This window comes from Branchiostoma floridae, chromosome 13 (genome assembly GCF_000003815.2).
Source record: "Branchiostoma floridae strain S238N-H82 chromosome 13, Bfl_VNyyK, whole genome shotgun sequence".
In the NCBI taxonomy this organism is placed as follows: Eukaryota; Metazoa; Chordata; class Leptocardii; order Amphioxiformes; family Branchiostomatidae; genus Branchiostoma; species Branchiostoma floridae.
In genome coordinates, this window is record NC_049991.1 from 13,305,368 (window position 1) to 13,324,742 (window position 19,375).

The 19,375-nt window shown below is 40.9% G+C and overlaps 1 protein-coding gene across 8 annotated transcripts in view; it reads left to right on the forward strand.

Moving 5' to 3' along the window:
* Nucleotides 1-19,375, forward strand: part of LOC118429627 (caskin-1-like) — an 81,194-nt gene that overhangs the window by 21,139 nt on the left and 40,680 nt on the right. For 6 of the 8 annotated variants that reach the window (XM_035840180.1, XM_035840176.1, XM_035840182.1 and 3 more), the window contains 12 exons: nt 1,357-1,408; nt 3,895-3,992; nt 6,547-6,692; nt 7,782-7,877; nt 8,273-8,403; nt 9,933-10,041; nt 10,615-10,723; nt 11,103-11,197; nt 11,742-11,862; nt 17,543-17,590; nt 18,019-18,270; nt 19,159-19,295. In XM_035840180.1, coding sequence (XP_035696073.1) covers nt 1,357-1,408; nt 3,895-3,992; nt 6,547-6,692; nt 7,782-7,877; nt 8,273-8,403; nt 9,933-10,041; nt 10,615-10,723; nt 11,103-11,197; nt 11,742-11,862; nt 17,543-17,590; nt 18,019-18,270; nt 19,159-19,295 — 1,394 coding nt within the window. The remainder of the gene's footprint in view (nt 1-1,356; nt 1,409-3,894; nt 3,993-6,546; nt 6,693-7,781; nt 7,878-8,272; nt 8,404-9,932; nt 10,042-10,614; nt 10,724-11,102; nt 11,198-11,741; nt 11,863-17,542; nt 17,591-18,018; nt 18,271-19,158; nt 19,296-19,375) is intronic. The other 2 variants (XM_035840181.1, XM_035840183.1) reach the window with 2 other exon arrangements.

Here is a 19,375-nt window from a genome sequence, read left to right on the forward strand (position 1 = left end):
ATTTCACATAGCCTTGAGCTGAATGATAAGTTAAGTGTTGAGCAAACATAATCTATATTGCAGATGAAAAACAGGTGAACTGTACTGTAGTGATAGATGGATAGGCTCACCTGTGTCCTCATTGGGTAATTGATCGCAGCAATTAGCACCTGGTCCCTTGGGTATGAGGTCTATTGATTACTGTCATGACCTGTTACCAGTGTGACAGAATAGGATGCGCCAATGTGTGGTTTTGACAAGTGACCTTGCTAAGGTCTTACAGTGTAGGCCTTAGATCTAAGTGATCGACTCTAACTTTTGAGTTATCTGAGAAAAAGTATTGCAAATATGTATCAAAATTTCATGACCATTTATGATAGGATATCAGGTCTACTGATTACTGCCATGAACGGATGAATTGTCACCAGTATGGCAGAAGGATGCACCAATGTGTGGTTTTGACAAGTGACCTTGCTAAGGTCTCACAGTATAGGCCTTAGTTCTAAGTGATTGACTCTTGTCTTCCGAACAGAGCATGACCCAGCTATCCAATAGATGACATGGGCGCCAAAGTCTTGATTTTCTCACAGGCTAATCATTGACCCTTTTCAAGTAGATGTGCATGTTTAGTTGAGTGAACTAAAGCCAGACAAGACAGGTGTATTAAAGTAATAGGACTGATCTAAATGTTAGATGACATATAGGAAGACCAAAAATGTTACCAGGGGTTAAAAAGAAGGTAGAAATATGAATTGAATGATTACCCACATGTGTAATCCTATCAAGAATTTATGGTGAACAGAACTGAACACATGATGGATACACAAGTCAAATTTTCTCCTCTTCTATAGATTTGTGGACATGAAAAAAATCTTTCTGCAAAAGTCAGCAAAAAATTAAGAGAAATGGGACGGTTCCAAAGTTAAACGATAACCAGAACTAAATCTTCATTATCAATATCAGTGATATATAACGTTAGATAGTAGAAGGGGAGAGTAGTTTCCTAGTTCTTAATTTTGCATAGGACAGTCATCAATTCCCTTGATGTAGCAAGAATTGGAAACTTTTCTTGCTTCTATTTGTCCTGTTTTCATGTGTCATTCTGTTGAGTTGATGAAGTACAAGGGGTGCTTAGATTTCAGTAGAGCATGTCTGTTGTCAGCTTGACACATTAAAGATAACAGCCCAGAAGACATTGATTGACACACCAGTCCCTGCCTTGTGGCAGGTGATCCTTTATAGGACCCCAACTTGTCTGGAGAATCACATTATGGGGCCACTTGGTAGTGGGGTACACTTTCAGGCAAACATAACGAAATGTCAGACAACTGGCATAGTTGACAGTAGTGCTGATGTTCTTTTCTTACTATTTTTCAGAACTACTGGGATCTTCCAAGAGGATAAATCTGAACTTCCAAGACCAGGATGGGTAAGAAAATGCTTGTACCTGCATTATTTCATTTATGCCTCAAATCGTCATTGCTAACACCCTAGTAGGCATCATGGATACTGGTTAAAAGCACCAGATCCTTGCACCAATGAGCCAAACCAAATGCTGTAACAGTGAAAGTAAAAAAGTTCCAGCTCTCCTGTTGTTCCCAATTTCCCCACCGTGTAGTAGCAGGTGTTTCAAATCTCCCTGCATCAACCAACTGATAATTGCCAACCCCAACCAGAACAACACTTGTCAAATTAGATTTCACACTTTCTGCCACTGCACCATTCATGTAGAGCCCATGAAACATTTGCCCAGTGTTTTAGCCTGTTTTACATGCCGACCACTGGGGTATGGCTATAAATTCTGTATTGTTTCCCTGCCATGGAGGCTGAGTTACAGGAGTAGTAGGCAATATCAAATATGGTCGTTAATCTACATGTCTGTTCCTGCCACTGCTAAGAGATTTTTGCAAGAATGGTTGATCTTCAGTAGACTAGAGGACTAAATAATCAGTGAGTATGATAAAATTTGTGGTGATTTATTTGGTCCCTTGTTTAAAAAAAAATCTTATTAGGGATTTATTCATCATGGAATATGAATTTAAATTGAGTGAACTGCGCACTGAATATCACACAAAAAGATGTTTATGCAAAAATTAGTGAATGAAATCAGATGGATTTTGTTATTTTCTCTACCTTTTTTGTTGTAAACTGTGAGAGGGTTTCTTTTCCCTGGAGCCTTGGTCTCCTGCTTGACAACAGGGGAAACCACAGATAGACAGTCTTTGTCAGGTACAGAATTGATTCTCTCCACCAGACCAGAAAGCAGACAGTCTGGTCCCACCCTGTCAGGGGTAGGAAGTCAGGGAAGCAGAAGTGAAACACCTTTGATGAGGACAAGAGTGATGTATCCTGGGTCTCTTGGCTTGGCCTCACCAATGAAGATCATCTATCCTGGGTACAGCCATGTCAAATGGATAACTGAAACTCTAGGTAGCTGATGTTTTAAGGGAAAGGAATTCTTCCCTGTGGTCAGCTAGAAAAACAAGATGAAAATATTTTGGTTTCACGGTTGCATGTTCTGAATGTTCTGAATTTTGAGCTGCAGTTTTAAAGGAAGCAGCAAGGGGGCTCCGAAAATACCCTTGGGCAAGGTCAGTATCCTGAATTGAAGAGCAGGCCAAACTGGAATGGATACTCCTACCGGACTGAAACAACTCTACTCTACTCTACTCTAACATTCATAGTCAAATAACAGACAGTGGAACACAATTCAGAGTTTTCCTGATGACAAATAGACACTGCTGCAAATTTGTCAGAATTTGAGATAATCAAAGGAATAAGAGTTTGAACAGCTGTCTTGCACTGAAGAGGAAGACAAGTGTAAAAGTTAGTGAAAGCCGACATTCCTGCCCTCCCAGTGAACAGTTAAACTATGGGACAAAAGTGAGAGTGCCCCAGTACAGAACAGATGGGAGGGGGTACCCCAGGGAGAGGAATGGGGCCATGAGTGAGTGTGCTTGCCCTCCCCTTTATCCTTTCCCTTTCATGTCTGTTGGTCCAGAAAATCTCCCATTGACAGGGTACAGCTGACCAGCACATGCCGATTTAAAGCTCTCTAACCCCACATGGATTCCTGAGCCATGGTTATTTGGTCATGGCAATATCAAAGTACTGTGCATAGCACCAGCATCCTGCATTTGTCTCAGTGATTGGAGTCCTTCCTTGTTGTGATGTTCGTATACTGTAGTCTATAGTTACATCAGGATGCTATACTTTGGAACACATAATAGTTTCAAACAGAAAGTGTCTCTAACTTTTAAATGTAACTCAATAACTGCAATTCTGCATGAAAGCTCATCTGTGTTGATATACTTCATATTGAATACGAGGTGAGCAAATTTTGTGTTGTATGACAGTTGGAAAACTTCAACATAAACTGCAATTCTGATTCAAATTTACCTTCTTTATAATACACATGACCAGTTAGTCAAGGTGAGATGTTTATACAGGTCTACAAACACCCTATTTTGAGTCTAATTATTTTCTTACATTTGTATGCTCTCTGACAAGAAACATTTTCATGCTCTGACGTGTGTAACAAAGGGAGCACATTCTGCAGACTATGTATCCTACTGTCACATACTCTATCTGGTGATTTACTTGAGATTAAAGGTTACTCTCTGGGAGACAGGAAACAGTTGTACAAACCTTGACTCCCCTGGTGCTTCAAGGGCAAGTTCAAGCTGCCTAGCCACATTGAAGAGTAAGTGTTAAGCCCTGAAGCCTAAAGGATTACTAATGCCCTGCAAATAACTCGCTCCTGGCCACAAGAACCAAGGCCAAATGTAAATGGAAATGTATACAAATGTTACTATAATGACAGAAATAGTGACACAAGATGACACATGATTTATTATTGAGTTGAAGACTGTAGCTGTCATATATTTTTAACTTCTGTTTTTTTTACCTATGTAGGTTTTCAGCTCTGCACCATGTGGCTCTGAATGGTAACTCTGAAATCCTGAGACAACTGCTCGAAGCGCAGGCAATGGTAGACATCAAGGATAATAAGGGTACGTATATAGTAAATAGTAACATCTAGAATTGTGTTATCAATATAAACATTTCAGTTTTTAATGCCAGGATGCTAGGATTATACTTGTCTGTGTACTGGAATATTCCACTAGAATATGCAGAGAGAGCAAGAAAGGGGCTAAAACCTCTCAGTCTGAAGTCATAACAGAGAAGTTGAGCAGGTGCTATTGGGTTATCCCTGTCCCTACTGCCTTGTTAGTGTGATGAGAGCAGCCACAGGAGTCCTTACCTACATGTAAAGCAGCCAAGGCCGTTCTGATCCAGACCTGGACAGACAGCCAAGGCCTGGAGATAATTGTACAGAAGGTTCAATTAGTAGTGTCTGTGAGTGTGATGTGTCTGCTTGGTTTGAACAAGGGAATTAAACATGGCTCGTTGACAAAGACGCAGTACTGTTTGTTTGTTGATTAACAGTGAAACCTGTACTTCTTCCTGTGAACACCTCAACACCAGAAAAACACCTGGCCAATGTGACCACTTTGGGGTGGTCCAATAGATAACTTTTCCCATTGACACAACATGAAGAATCATGTCTATAGTGACCACCTGGCCATATATACCAGGTTTTGGCTAGGTTCACACACACGTTTGCTGAGTCCTTTCGGAGTCAACCTAGAGTTTAGACCAAATTGACTGAAAAACGTGTGTGTAAACTGTAAAGCCAGCATTTACTGATCCCCAGAGTGGTTTTCCCGGGCAGTTTGACAATTAGAAAGCCTTTTTGTTACCAAATATGCTAACAGAGTTAGGCAGCTAGGAAAAGATTTATTTTTTAAAGAACGTGCTGTAAACGACTCTCCTCTACCTGTAGGCTGGGAAAAATGTTACAAAGTCATGTAATGTGGGGGAAGATAGCTTCCTGCAGGAGCTCCAATACACTTTCCAGACTGTGGACATGTAAACAGTGCATAATAGACAGTTTGTTATTGCATATCCTTTCCCATCCTGCTGCATGACTATGCAGCTCAACAGTCACAAAACAGACGTACATTCAAATTAATATATAGTAGAAAAAGTCAACGGTAACGTGGTAGAGTTGCCAAAATATTAGATGATGTCGTGAATGACGCAAGAGGCAGGCAAGAACAGAAAGAGAGATACCCAGTACTCAACTAGAATTTAAGAGATAGTTTTATTTTGAATTAGTATACAATACTATAATTCATCCCCACTTTCATTGATTGACATGAGCAATTAAACCACAGAAATTAAACCAATTAGCGTGCAGGTTGACACCTTTGACCTGGTGTGTTTGTTATCTCAAGTGGCCTGTCAACAAGCCAGTGGCATCTGTCAGCACACTGTCAGCTGATGTGCAGCATGTTTGTTGGTCTTGTCACCTGAGGTGGACATCAGGTTTAAATACAGGCCCACACAGAGTGATAGACATAGGTTTGAAAGCCAGCAAAAGTTAGGAGATAATGGTTAGGGAGTCTGTTGTATGTTATGTACTTCAGAGTTTAGACCCCACACAATTTGTTTGCTGCTCTGATCTAAAATTATAGACTGAAGACTTGGAGTCTGTATCTACTTGCACATGTATACCTGACTGGAACCCTTTAAAACTGCAAAGAAGAGTTCATCAAGGTTCCCTATATATTTTACACTTCAAACAGCTCTTACCTCTAGTATAACATGTACATACATAATAGCCATCAAATCTTAACAACAAACCTATAGATGTAAATGTCGCTGCTTAGTGTGTTTCTTCTGAGTAGGCCTGCAAGCTCAAGACGTCTTGGGCTGTGGGAAAGTGACTTGACAGGCCTCCAGGGCCTTGTGGGAAAGTTTGTAGACTCTGGTGCCCAGGGCGAGGGTTTCCGGCACCTGTGGAAGAACATGTGCTGGAGAAGGCCTTCTGGAGTCATTACAGACCTCATATAATCTCACCCCAGGGCATGGCGTAATGAAGTTCTCTTGAAATTTAGAGGTCTTGAAATTGACTTAGTCTTGTAATAGTATCTTGTACTTGCAGCCTTGGGATAGATAGGAGTAACAACAGCATGTTATTAAGGGCTGTTTCACAGGAGTGATGTGGGGGAGTGGGACTTCATTTCACCACCAGGTCACAGACATTGTCAAAAGGAATTTGTGGGTTATAGAGGGAGAACTCTTTCACATAACCAACAAATTCATAACAACTGATAAGTGCTTTGTTATTCCCCTTGCGCTGCCAGTCTTACTTCTTCCAGGATTACACCTCTAATATAATATCGACAAACACATGAATGTTGATTTTGACAATAAGTCTTACCAAGACTTGATAAAAGCTCCTTGGTCTTGCTGAGTACTTAGCTTTAGTTAGGGTCGTCCCTCGGATAGGACATTAAATGGAGAGTCCCGTGTTTGGGGAGAGCCACACCCTACGCGTTAAAGAACCCACCACACGCCTCTCGAAAAAGAGTAGGGGCATGCCCAGTGTGTGATGGAGCAAATCCATCTGTCTGGAGTTGTACAAATGTATGGACAATATAACACAAACAGTGCTGTAAGACATCGTATGACTCTACTACTCCTGTCATGTTTCTGCAGGTATGAGGCCACTCCACTATGCATCCTGGCAGGGGAAGCTGGAGCCAGTAACCCTCCTACTGCGGGCGGGGTCCAGCGGAAACCTGGCAGCTCATGACGGACAGATCCCGTTGCACCTGGCTGCACAGTATGGGCACTTTGATGTGGTGAGCACTGGGGAAAAGCCTTCCACTTACATTATAGTTTTATACTGAATAATTGAGCAACTTTAGGGTCATGTCTGCCATGCATATGAAGTAACAAATTGATGTCTTGCAGGGTTTGACAAGTCCATTACTGCAGGTTATCCTGCCAATAGCACAAGCACATGTCCTACTCCACTTGCCCAATTTGGCAAGTAAGATATTTCCATGAGGAAGATTTTGATATTCTTGTTTCTTTGATATACTTGTTTCAAGCATTTTTTGAACACAGAAAAAGTAGAGCTACAAAACAATTCCATTGCTGGAAGTGAAAATACTGTACACAGAAAAATTTGAAATTTCGGGCAGGTGAAAAGTTTGTCCAGGCAATGTACTTGCCCAATTGGACAATTGAGTTTTAGAAAACTTCTAATCCAATCCTGTCTTGAAGTGCACACTAGGTCAGTTGTCACCATTACTTGCTCAGGTTACCTACAGACAACGTATACAATGCTTTGTGAAGCATGTATGATGTCTTTGAGCCGCAGTGTGTGAGATTTATACGCTTTAATTATTCTCTTCATCTTTGAATTGCCCTCTGTCTTTTATGTGAAAGCTTCAAACCACATGATTGATCTACTTCTCCATGGTCTGGTATTTTCTGTTGGTCTGGTTGTTCTCTGTCATATATAGGATCATCCAGATTTATGTTTATCATTTCTCTCCAGTGGTGCTTCTGAGTGCCATGGGCATTCTGTCTTCGATTATGATTCTGAGATCAATACTTTTTCCAAATTGTACAGTACCTTACCATCATCTAACAAGACTATGTTACACTCACTCACACTCACTCCGGCGAGCTCGCTCGGATTTTTGTAGCTTTTTTTTAGGATTGGAGCTACTAGGAGGAAAGATTTTTGACAGTTTTGAAGTTGGATGCAAGAATTTTTAAAGAGAGACTGAGCACAGAGAAAACAAACCTGAGAAAGGAGCATAGTTTCTTCCTTTGCCTCAACATGGCTTCTCTCTCCGTTGTGTGCTCTCTGAGTGCTGTTCAGTACTTATATTGAGTCACAACCACTCGTTTAACCAACATTATTTCTCCCTCCCCAGTCTGAGACCTTGCTGCAGCATGGCTCCAACCCCTGCATAGTCAACAACACCAGCAAAACTCCACTGGATCTGGCTTGTGAGTTTGGTAGACGACAGGTGAGTTCCCATTCACTGGGTCTGACAGGTAAAAAAACTGGTGATAATATGTTATAGAATTTCTCAAACGGATGTCTAATGCTTAGTCTTACTAAGCAAGTGCCTTGGTAACAACATTAGGATGTTGCTCACGCTATCACAAAAATATAAACTAAGTTGACAAATTTGGATGTTATTTTGACTGACAACTGGTACAGGAAAATGATTATTTGGTAGGAGTCAATCACAAGATGTTTTGTAAGGATTTGACAATCTGGTACATTTTTTCTCTTTTTACGTTTATTGTCATATGTACATACAAATACAATGTGCAGGCATTGTTGTCCTATTGTTTAGCTGGATGAATTCCTAGTTTGTTAGACTTTATTTGTTAAACCTTTTTATTGTCATTATAGGTGGTGGAGTTGTTACTGCACAGTAACATGTGTGCGGTGCTACTAGAGGCCACTCCCAGAGACAAGTGTGACAAGAACGGTATCACCCCACTCCACCTGGCTGCCAGGAATGGCCATGTAGACATTATGAGGTGAGTACAAGATTCCAACAGTTACTAGTAGCTTTGAAAAGTGATGCAACTTAAATTTGCCCTTAAGCTGTTGATATTGTTTTATAACAGGTGTCCTTCTACAATACATGTACCTGTGCTTTTACAGATATGGAAGAAAGTTACCTTTTGTAATCTCCAAGCAAATCTATCAGTTATAAGGCAGTGTCTAAAGAACCGACTGGTATCCAATGGCCTGTTGAATACTTGTTGGCCCTTTGGATACTGCCTTTCCTCCAATAGATCTGCTTGGAGATAAACCTTTCAATGACTAGTTATGACCAATGCTGAGCAGTTGTCAAAAGCACCAATTTCTCACATATTAGATAACGAGAAGACAAAACATAATGTTCACTATGACTACATGCAGCATTCATGTTTTGTTAATGAAGTTTAACATCCATTGGCATAATACCGGTCGGTTTACTGCAATTTCTCAAGCAATGCTAATTTGGCAAATGATCAACGCATCATTTTCTCCAGTTACATGTTGCTGTTACAGCTTACCTTTGCCACTTCTTCTGTGTAAATTATTTTGTCTCTCTGGTCCTGCTAAAAACATAATATCGTAATTGGAACACACCGCGGAATTGCACGGGGAACGGGCGCGTGGTTGGAAGGGGGTGCACTATACCGGTCGAACGAAACACGGCACAATTAACTGCCGCTATGTACCTTTATACATCCTCTGTTGTTCCTTTCTTTCCTGTTAGTAGTTGCACAAAACAAAAATCTGCATGAGCATACAAAAAGTCGTGAGAAAATGGGCGTATACTGACAAGAATTTTCATTTAATTTTGGTCCGTCACAACCGCTATGACGTAAAACTTTACTGCTGGCTGTAGCATTAAAAATGGCGGGAAAATGGCGGCGTACGTTCAATTTGACCCATTCAGCCGTAGATCCGGGCGATAATGCAACGGTTCCTCACACTTTTACACGAGTTGTAGGTTTCCAAAAGAAATTCAAGATTGCTGTTGAATCATGCTCGTCTTGTGCCGTGAGCACATGTGATTATTATCTACAAATCTGGCGATGAACGTGACAGTGTGTTTGTCCCAAGACGAGCTCGCCTGCCCCGAAAATGACCTGAAAACTTTTGGCCTTGTTGTCTTCGAATGTATTGTTATCGATGCTTTGTAAATTATGTATTGGACACCTAGATGTCTGAAGTGTGCATACCTCAGAAATAACTATTTGTTGCATGTGTAGATCTCTTTAAGTTCCACTATTTTTAATTGACCGGTATAAGGCTTATGACCGGTATTATGCCAATGCATGTTACATGTTACTGTTTTCAATGACTTTCATTTAGACCAGTCCAGGCAACTCCAGTAAAAGTCTATCTAGGTCATTCCCAAGTCTTAAACAGTGGCAGACTGACCTTACAGCACATTTTACAGGCTCCTGCCAGCTGCACACCGGCTCTATTACACCTTTGTGACTAACAAACCTCTTGTAATAAGTACTAAAGTTTTAATCCATCTTCATGGTCTCCTCTCTTGTTACAGGTTGCTGATCCAGGCAGGAATAGATGTGAACAGGGAGACTCTAACTGGGACTGCCCTGCACGAGGCAGCTCTGTATGGCAAGACAGATGCAGTCAGATTACTCATAGAGGTCAGAACTTTGCACTTACCTTAAGTTGATTTCTAAGACTAGAAAGCTGCATCTAGAATAATCTAAAACCTTTATTTAGCCTTGAGTACAAAGACCCTTCGGCCTAAGCCGGTTTTCAAGAGTTTAATTACTACATGTATTGAGGGAAAAACATTAAATGGCATTGATAAGGATACTATGTCTGGTATGTCAATGTTGACTTAAAACCTATCTCTATGTCATTCAATCAGAATGATAAACTTGAGATGTTTGTGTAAGTTAAGAATATGTGGGTCTGAAAGAAAGTAAATGTTAATCTTGGGTATGTTCCGAGGTTTCCTCAGGGAAACACTAAGCAGCACTTTTCAAGTCAGCTAAGCTTTCTGCATAGAGTTTATAAGATGTAGGAGTATGAAATTCAGCTGCTATGGAAGTTTCCATCTATTGAATAACAGCACAACTCTGAGAAATTTCTTATTCACAAACCAGCCCACATGCCAACAAACACAATAGTACTGATGAAGACATAACTGTCATTGGCATTTGGCATTGGTAATAAAGATACTAATAGTGTTCTCCTGTGGTGTTCCGCAGTGTGGGGTAGAAGTGAGTAGGAGAAACTCCAGGAACCAGACAGCCCTGGACATCGTGAACAAGTTCACTACCTCCCGAGGGAGTAAGGACATCAAGCAGATGTTGAGAGGTATGTTGATGGCTTACAAAATGTGTTTATCGTTGGGGAATCAGTGGAGCTTTCTCCAGCTCATTGTTTGGGAACCCATGTTGTTGATTTTCATTGTTTTAAGCTTAAGAAATTTTAAGCTTAAGAAAAGACAGTTCCATCAGTTTTATGTCATGAATTTTAGATGTTTTGGGTGGATGGTGTGAAGTTTTTGTACCTCCCCACTAGCAAATATCTGTCCGGTACTGAGGGATGGGCCGTTGAGATAACTGTTGAAGACGTGGAGAATATAGATGACACTCATCAAAGTACCGGAGATCTAAATTTGGTTTTCTTGATATTAGCCATAAAATAATGCTTTGTTTGTTGTTGAATTATGTTTAATTTTGCCATGTTCTAGGTGCAGCAGGTTTCCCTATGGCCAGGGCTATCAGAGAACACTACAATGCTTATGACCCAACCAGTCTGTCGTTCAAAGCAGGCGATGTTATCACGGTAAGAGATAGTCCTTTACCAATCCTACATCGTAACCCTACACCTACTCTTCAAGAGCAAAAGCTGTATAAACTTTCAAAATGTAGTTTCCTCAAAATTTTGGTTTCAAAAATACACAGTAAATTATTTGATTACTGTGAGAGCTCATTGATGTGACAAAGAAAATTAATCAGCTTGACAATTTGTTGTCTTTCAATCAAATACTTTGTGGGTTATGAAAACCCATTGTATTAAGTTACAGAGAAGATCAATGCGTAATGTACGTCATTGACTAGAATTGTAGTATATTGTAGAGTGGACTTGTTCCTCAGCTAACCGACATCTATCGCACTGCCTCTAACCACAGAAGAAGTTGTACGTAACAAAGCCTGGTCTGGGTAAATGAAAGTTCTGTAATGAGAACTACATGTATGCGGCTCCAGATGTCTTATTGAGGGACGACTGTGGTGCGAAAGATGTTGATAGCTTGAGGAATGAGCCCAGTCTACTTCACAGTGACTAGAATTGAAGTTTTAAGTAGCGAAACACCTTTCTCCATCCCCAGATAATCCAGGAGCACCATGATGGTAGGTGGAAGGGTGTGGTGTGTGATGAGGAGACGGAGAGGACCGGATTCTTTGACCCCATGTACGTGGAACTCATGGACATGCAGAGAGTCAGTCAAGGTGGGCAACATTGTACAAAAGGGTCTAGATGGTATAATGTACAGGATTGCAAAATGATGCATAGTAGACTGTATTGAAAGGATTGGGTCTCATTCACCAGTCTATCTGCTCTGCTTCTTAGCTAGCTTGTCACTGATAACTGTTTGTGAATACAGGCTTTTCATCGACGTCATACTGATCATAATTTGAATCCTCTGACAACCATGTTGGCGGGTAATTGAATTACCGTAAGCAGTAGCATCTTCCTGTGGTTTACAGATGTACGCTGTAATCCAACATGGCGCAGATGACGTCAAATGAAAAGCCTGTTTACAGTAAGGTGGACTAGTACTAAAGGGAATGCAAGCAAACTGACATGGCAGATAGCCAATGGGAGGTGCCATGGCGTGACTACCCCTGGTCTGTCCATGGCCGTCCCCACAGCAACCTCAGTTTGTGGATCCCTGCCATTTTGATAGTTCACAGTGATAACTGATTGTGAATGTCCATACAGTAGGGTTGACTAGTACTAAAGGGAATGCAAGCAAACGGACATGGCAGGTAGCCAATGGGAGGTGCCATGGCGTGACTACCCCTGGTCTGTCCATGGCCGTCCCCACAGCAACCACAGTTTGTGGATCCCTGCCATTTTGATAGTTCAGGGTGATATTAGCTTGTGTGGGAGGCTGGTGTGTTTCTAATTTGTTCCATGTTCCTGTTATCAGCAATCATGTTAGTGTGATAGGAAGCTAGCCTTAGGCGATGGTTAGCCCAGAAATGTAGAAGAATAGAGACTACCTGGGTATGAAAGGGTGCCCAGTCTGGTTAAGATTGGTACTACACAGTCCTGTCCAATAAATCTTATCTCTTTGAGGTACTGCCATTCAGGATATTACTGCTCGAAGTTCCTTTCTGCCTGCACAACTGGGAAGCATCGCTGCGGAATGTTTTTGACAGGTTGCTGTCGTCAGCAATTGTATCACCTTGATTTAGGAAAATGATGTAGAATAGTGTAATACCTTGGACTGTAACCTAGGCTATGAGTCAATATTTATCCTACCTTCATTTGTATGTCTTCGTTATTGTTTGTGCTTTCTCGGTATCCTTTTAAACCTAAAAAAAAAAATATCAGTGTCTCATAATACTGTAATGCTGAGATGATACTATGTTTTATAAAACAATAACAGATAAGTCTACTTGACTTGTTCATTTGCCCCACTCAACCACATTTGATTCACACTGATACATTTACATGCATCGTAAACCCACCTGATACAGTGATAGCAGCAAATGTTGACAAGTACTTGGCCATCGATCCTCTTCCTGTCTGGGTGAGGTTTTATTTGTCTGCAGCCTACAGATGTTCCTAATTCCTCCACTGTCTGGCTGGCTAGAGATTTTGCACCACCTGTACTGTTTTCCTTTCAGTCACAATCACTCTGACTTAGAATCCTTTCACCAAGATATATTGTGGTACACAAGTTAGATAAAGTATCATTGGACAGGCAGAGAATATTCTTTGTGTACCAATGTTGAAACTACAACAATGCAAATTGATCCTTCTTGGCCTAAAAACCCAACTGATTTTACCCAACAGAAATAAGAGTATCCAATTTGCATGGCACTTTGAGGATTAAAGTGGGTTGTGATACACCTGAGCCAAGGCAGACACATATTGATATGATAAGATAAAGGTACATGAAAAGTTTAGAATGCCCAGATGAAAAAAAAGTTCCTTTCTATGAACAAGAAGTTTTCCTCACATTAATGCTTTCATGTACATGTATGTTTGAAGCTTACTTATAAATACTACATGTAGCATTTAAAGTGCTAAATTTGAATGTTCCTGTTAGTATCAAAAATGTTAAGCGCTTGCGGGGACCACTTTTCGTGTTGAAAGATCCAGCAGGCAGGAAGGCAGGCAAATGGCTCCAGTCTTGTCCTTCATCTAGTCTGACAGAACAAACTAGACTGTGGCCATGACCTCCTACCTGTCAGGGGAGAGGGAACAGCTTCCCCATGTTTCCACAGGCCCTGACAGGGGAATGTGACCCTTGTCTCTCACTGCTGTACTTCAAGTCTTGGCAGGGAAGCAAGTGGTGCCAGTCTCTCAGGGTTCTTTGACCTCTCTTCAAGTGTTAGATTTTGGATGGCACTACTTTTCAAAAGTTCAAGAACATCTTTTCAAAAGTTCAAGAAAACAGTTGCTCAAGCTACTGGGTAGATTTTGTTCAACGTTCAGGCAAAATCCCCTACCTTTTGCGATCAACTAGAAAAAACATCTGTAGATCGACTACACAAGAACAACCACTCTTCAAAAACGCCAAATGTCTTCCAAAACATCTAACCTTCGTCAATGACTCTACAAAAAGTTCTACCTACACACCCTTGTACTTTTGTATGTTTGTGGAACTGTTAATTTTTTTAGCTGTATCTATGTATCTGTTATTGTTCATAAATGTTCCAAAATATGTATTAGATGCTAACCAAGGGCCATCCTCAATCAATCCCTGTAGATGAGGTTGCCTTGTGGCAGTTTGCAGGTTGAAGAGTCAGTGGGTAATTTACTCAGGGCAGATGACATACAAATGAGTCATGCGACAACTTAGGATACTGGCAACCTTCCATGGCTTCCCTTACTCACATGATGATGAATAATTGCACATTTGGATGCAGGTTTAACAGGCTAACTAGACACAGGTGCACACTGGTCCTAAAGGTGAAAATAAAGTAAAACAGTGTGACAAAAAGAATTGGAAACTGTGCTGTCCAATTTTAAGCTGGCAGTGGTTCAAACTTATATCTGTTTCAACTTCTAGGCAGGCAGCCAGCCCTGGCTCTGAAAGAAATGGGCTTTGCAGAGATGAATGACACTGACAAAGTCAAGAACACTTAAAGACTCAAAAAGGAAAACCTGGCTCGGTTTCATTGGTCCATGATGCAAAGAATGATATTTGACATGAAATACGTAGTAGTTCAGAGTGAGACAAAACGTGTGATATGCTCAATGTTGAGTTGTTTCACAGCTGCCGATATCCATTCATGCAGCAACAGAAAATCCTGAGAATAACATTAAGGCAAACCTGCGCCAAGCACAGACGTTCCCCCTTCTCTGTTGATTTCCTCTGTGAGGAAAAGGCAATGTTATTTTTCCGTTTCCCCAACAAAAGACAACTGTTCTCTCAAAGCTCCTTTGAGAAATAGTTCACAGAGAGACTCTATCTTGGCTAAGAGAAAGTCAAACATTGTTGCTTTTGGAGTGTAGTTCAAACCTGAGTGTTTCAGACTGCCTCCCATCTATATTCCTTAGAGTGGAACTGTTTTTACAAGTAAGAGATCTGTTGCTTAAATCATTGTAGGTACTTATAAACAGTTTTCTTAGCCACAAATCTTCAGTCGGACTCCAAAGGATGAACTTATCTTGATGTGAAAAGGTTTAATTCATCTCCGAGTCTGATAACAAGACATTCCTCTGACAGTATTATACCATAAACCTTTCAAAGCTTTATCACATTTCTCTGTATAGTCCCACATGTTATTCCATTGCCGCTTGATTGAAATGAATATTCAGGGACTATAAGAATAACCAGCAGTATAACGTTTGATGTATTTATTGCTGTCAGAGACAGAGCCAAATAAATGACTTTTGATGTATTCAATACGTGAGCTACATAAGTCCCAACATCACTATGATTTACTTTGATGTTTTTGTGAGCGCCTTCAAAACCAGGTGTTCACTATCCAAATGACATGGGATAGGACGTTTTTGAAGGAGGGATACTTGTGCAATGTTTGCTAGGATTAGACAGTGAAATTCCATCATAATCTTTTGTATACTTTGCAGTGCATTAGGATGTGTTGTAAGGACACATACTCATGGTATCCTCTTAAAGCTCTTTGTGTGTCCTGGATCAAAGCCAGAAAACAGATAGTGGCCCCATGCAGTATCCTGAAGTATCTTTCAGGAGTTAGACCTCCAAAGGCATCCCTTCCCATCCTTGGCTGTGGGCCAACTATGCGATAATTGGGGATTGGAAAGATCAGTGGAGGACCTTCTTTGAAGTGGGGTATTCCTGTCTAGGGTCTCTGTATTGCCTATATCTGCATTTATACAGGGGTAACCTGGCTTTGAGGGTTTTTCTGAAGTACTTCCAGCCTAAGCTGTTTCAATATTGCAGCAATTAGGAGGAGATAGCACACCAGATACCACACCATTTACACAAGGAAAGTGGTCCTTTGAATGGGTATTAGCTCACAAGTTCATTTATCCATGCCTGAAGCACTCCTGTGCTCTCCTCCATCCATTTGCATCCATTGTACACATGTATCTATTGGAAGGTTATCTTAGAGAACCAGATTTGCTTCAATCTGCATCATTTCTCATCTGTCATTAGATTATGAAAGCTGTTCACGCTTGGCACTGAGATTGAAACTGGTTCCATGTGGGTTCAGATACAGTTGAGTTGTGTTGAATTGGATCAGTCTTGTCTCAGGAGATTGAACTAATAGCATGCCATGAAAGTCAGATTAAAGTTCAGGGGTGAAGTACACCTGGCCAATACCTCATCTGTGCAAAGTTTTACTTCACTAACCCTTAAAGCTGAGATACACCACTCTGTACTCAAGGAGACTCGTAATAGTTACCCTTAACATTTAAGGCCCAGCATCTACAAAGGACAAACATTGATTAAATGTAAAACTTTTGACTGTTCCCTCATTACCCTTTTTGATCACATTGATCAAGTGAGAAGAAATTCTTCAAAGTTAGAGCCATTTTTTTTACGTGACGTGCAGAGATACATGTACAGTAACACACAACTATGATGTAACAATGGTATGTTTAACCAAAAAAGGAAACTTAGGTAGCCTTGAGCTTATCCATAGCGCCTGTGTTTTTCTTTCATTACATTTTAATGCTATGGTCAACAATGATACCATCTGCACCTACAAAATACAACTCCAAGCTTTGCTGAGTACACATCTCTTACATGACTATATTTTGCTAGAAGAAACTTGCCCCAGGAAATATTATTTGGTGGATTAGGTTTGCTTTGAAGTATTATTACCTCAGGCATTCCTCTGGCACAATTTAGACATTTGTTTAAAACCAGAACCTCTTTGATGTTTTCCAGATCTTTTTAGGGCTTTCGCTTTGGTGTGTTTAGTTTTGATTGCTTGGCAGTAAAGTGCTTTGCCTTCAAGCTAAAATACACCCCTTTTTGGAGAGGCAAATATTGCATTCTAAGCTATACATGTAGTTCAGTGCCAACTTTGAACAGATTGGCTTCATGGCTGTGGCTTAATTTACACACTTAAATGTTCATGGTCATGTTCAGACCCAAGTGAAAATGGTAAAATCAATTTTGCACCACTGTGATGCTTGCCCTTTAGAATTACAGCTTCAGTGGGCCAAAGGGCGTTAGATGTATGGTGGTGATTGGACCCAGAATGGTCTTTTGGGCGTCTTGGCTTGGAGTCAAGGTTAAGGCTTAGCGTGAGATGTTCCAGGGCACTTCACATGTGTTTACCACACCTCACAGGCTATATGTCACGCCAGTCACTCCCAGAAGGAGTAATGGTTTATTTTTGACAGTTACAGTTTTGAATGCCAGCCAGGAGAGTGTGCTAAGGCTTGGGTCCTGTCCAAATTACTTTCAGTTTTATGATTTACCTTTTGTTTTTTTGTTTTTTGTTATCACAGATTACACTGATGGAGGGTTACAGCCATATAACACCATGCAAAGATCAAGTGAGTTTGTTCGAGAAGATTTTTATTTCTTTTTTATTTCTGAACAATATCTTGTGAGTGTAGCGTGGGACTTGGTCAACAGAGCCCCCTACCTTAATTGCTTCGAAGTACACACCATACTTCTGCTCAGTGGCTGTCATTGATGGTAACTGCTGTCCAGTATCAGTACATTGTTGTCATGCTGATGAAGTAACAGAAATATTCAATCTAAGACTGTCGGAGCTTATCTGTAGACTTCCTACTTACATGCACATTTCTGTCTTGTAATCTGTGTGTTCAAAATATATGTAGCCTATATTATCATTATTGAACAAAAATTATTCAGATGCACTAACAGTAACATGAAAAACATTGTATGGTAAGTCCAAAAACCACTTTTGCCCCAACTGATTTCAGCTCCAAATAACCCATCTATCCTTTCCTTACAGATAATTACCAAGGATACCATCCCTATGCCACATTGGGCCCCCAGTTCCCCCACTCCTCATCGGATGGCCTGACCCCAACCCAGGGAGGAATCCCCCCACCCCAGTCCCCGGGCATCTCCGGAGACATCCCTGGCCCCTACGCTGCCTACCCTCAGCCCCCCAGAGATCTACCGATGGGTAGCAGTGCTTATCCTGAACGAGAGGATTCTGGGATATACTCGGAATCTCCATCCACAGCGTCGTTCAAGAGAGGTATGTTTAACAACACCCTCTATCAGTTCTGAAAAAAACTGCACACAGTCTACATTGCACCAGAATGTCTAGAAGGGGTGACGTAAGCATTAGCGCAGGCGCCTAGAGCCCACGGTGAGAGATCTCAAATAAAAACAAGGCTTTAAACCATTGAAAAGCCTTTCTTGGTGGGATTTTATGTGAAATCTGGGCATTTTGGGAGTGGCTGCAGTAGGAAAGACCCTACACTGGTAGAATTAGTTGTAAAAAATGACCTTTCTCCATCGAGGGGGTTTCCGCACCCCCCTGAAATAGTGGTATCGTCGCCAGAATGCTGTTTTCAGCCAAATGGGCCAATCCAAGGGCTCTAATCAGGGGGGTGTATCAAAAGATTAGCCGTATAGAAATTCTTGCCAAGGAATTTGCCGAGACTGGACATATTAGGCTATCATTTGAAGGTAAGTTTGTATGGCTTGAACTTTTTATTCTTGAGATAATTGCATATTTGTTTCCTCAACTCTCCCATTGGAACGCATGTATTAGTGGCTGAAATTCTAATGTCATCGTCTCCCCTAAAGGTTGCTTGTAAAATGAAGAACTGGTTCATTCAAGTGTTGTATTGCTAAGAGCTCCATCTAGCATTGTAGCTAGAATTGCAGCTAGAATTGCAGCTAGTTTGTGTGCAGTCATATACAGTTGTATCAAACAATGTTTTCGTGTAAAATACTGGATATGCATCAATTAAGTTAGTAAAGGCACTCGTCGGTCTTGCAGGACCACGCATCAAACTTGCATTCACATTTCAACTCACATGATTGTTTTTTGATCATCATGCATTTTTCACCTCACATTCATCTTCATTATCTTTCTGTCCACCTCTTTTTTCTCTCTTTCCTGTCATCCCTGTAGCGTCTCTTGATGCAAGATTTTCCGATCCCCAAACAGATAGCTTCGATCAACTGTCAGGCTATGGAGGTCGTCCAACTGGGGTCATGGGCTTGGAGAGTGGGTCGGCGACTCTGCCAAACAGGGGAACAAAACATAGGGTAAGGATGTAATAGAAGATGACCTGGAAAATATGGTTTACAGACATTAAGAAAAGAGGGGTTTTCTTAAATTTCTTCTC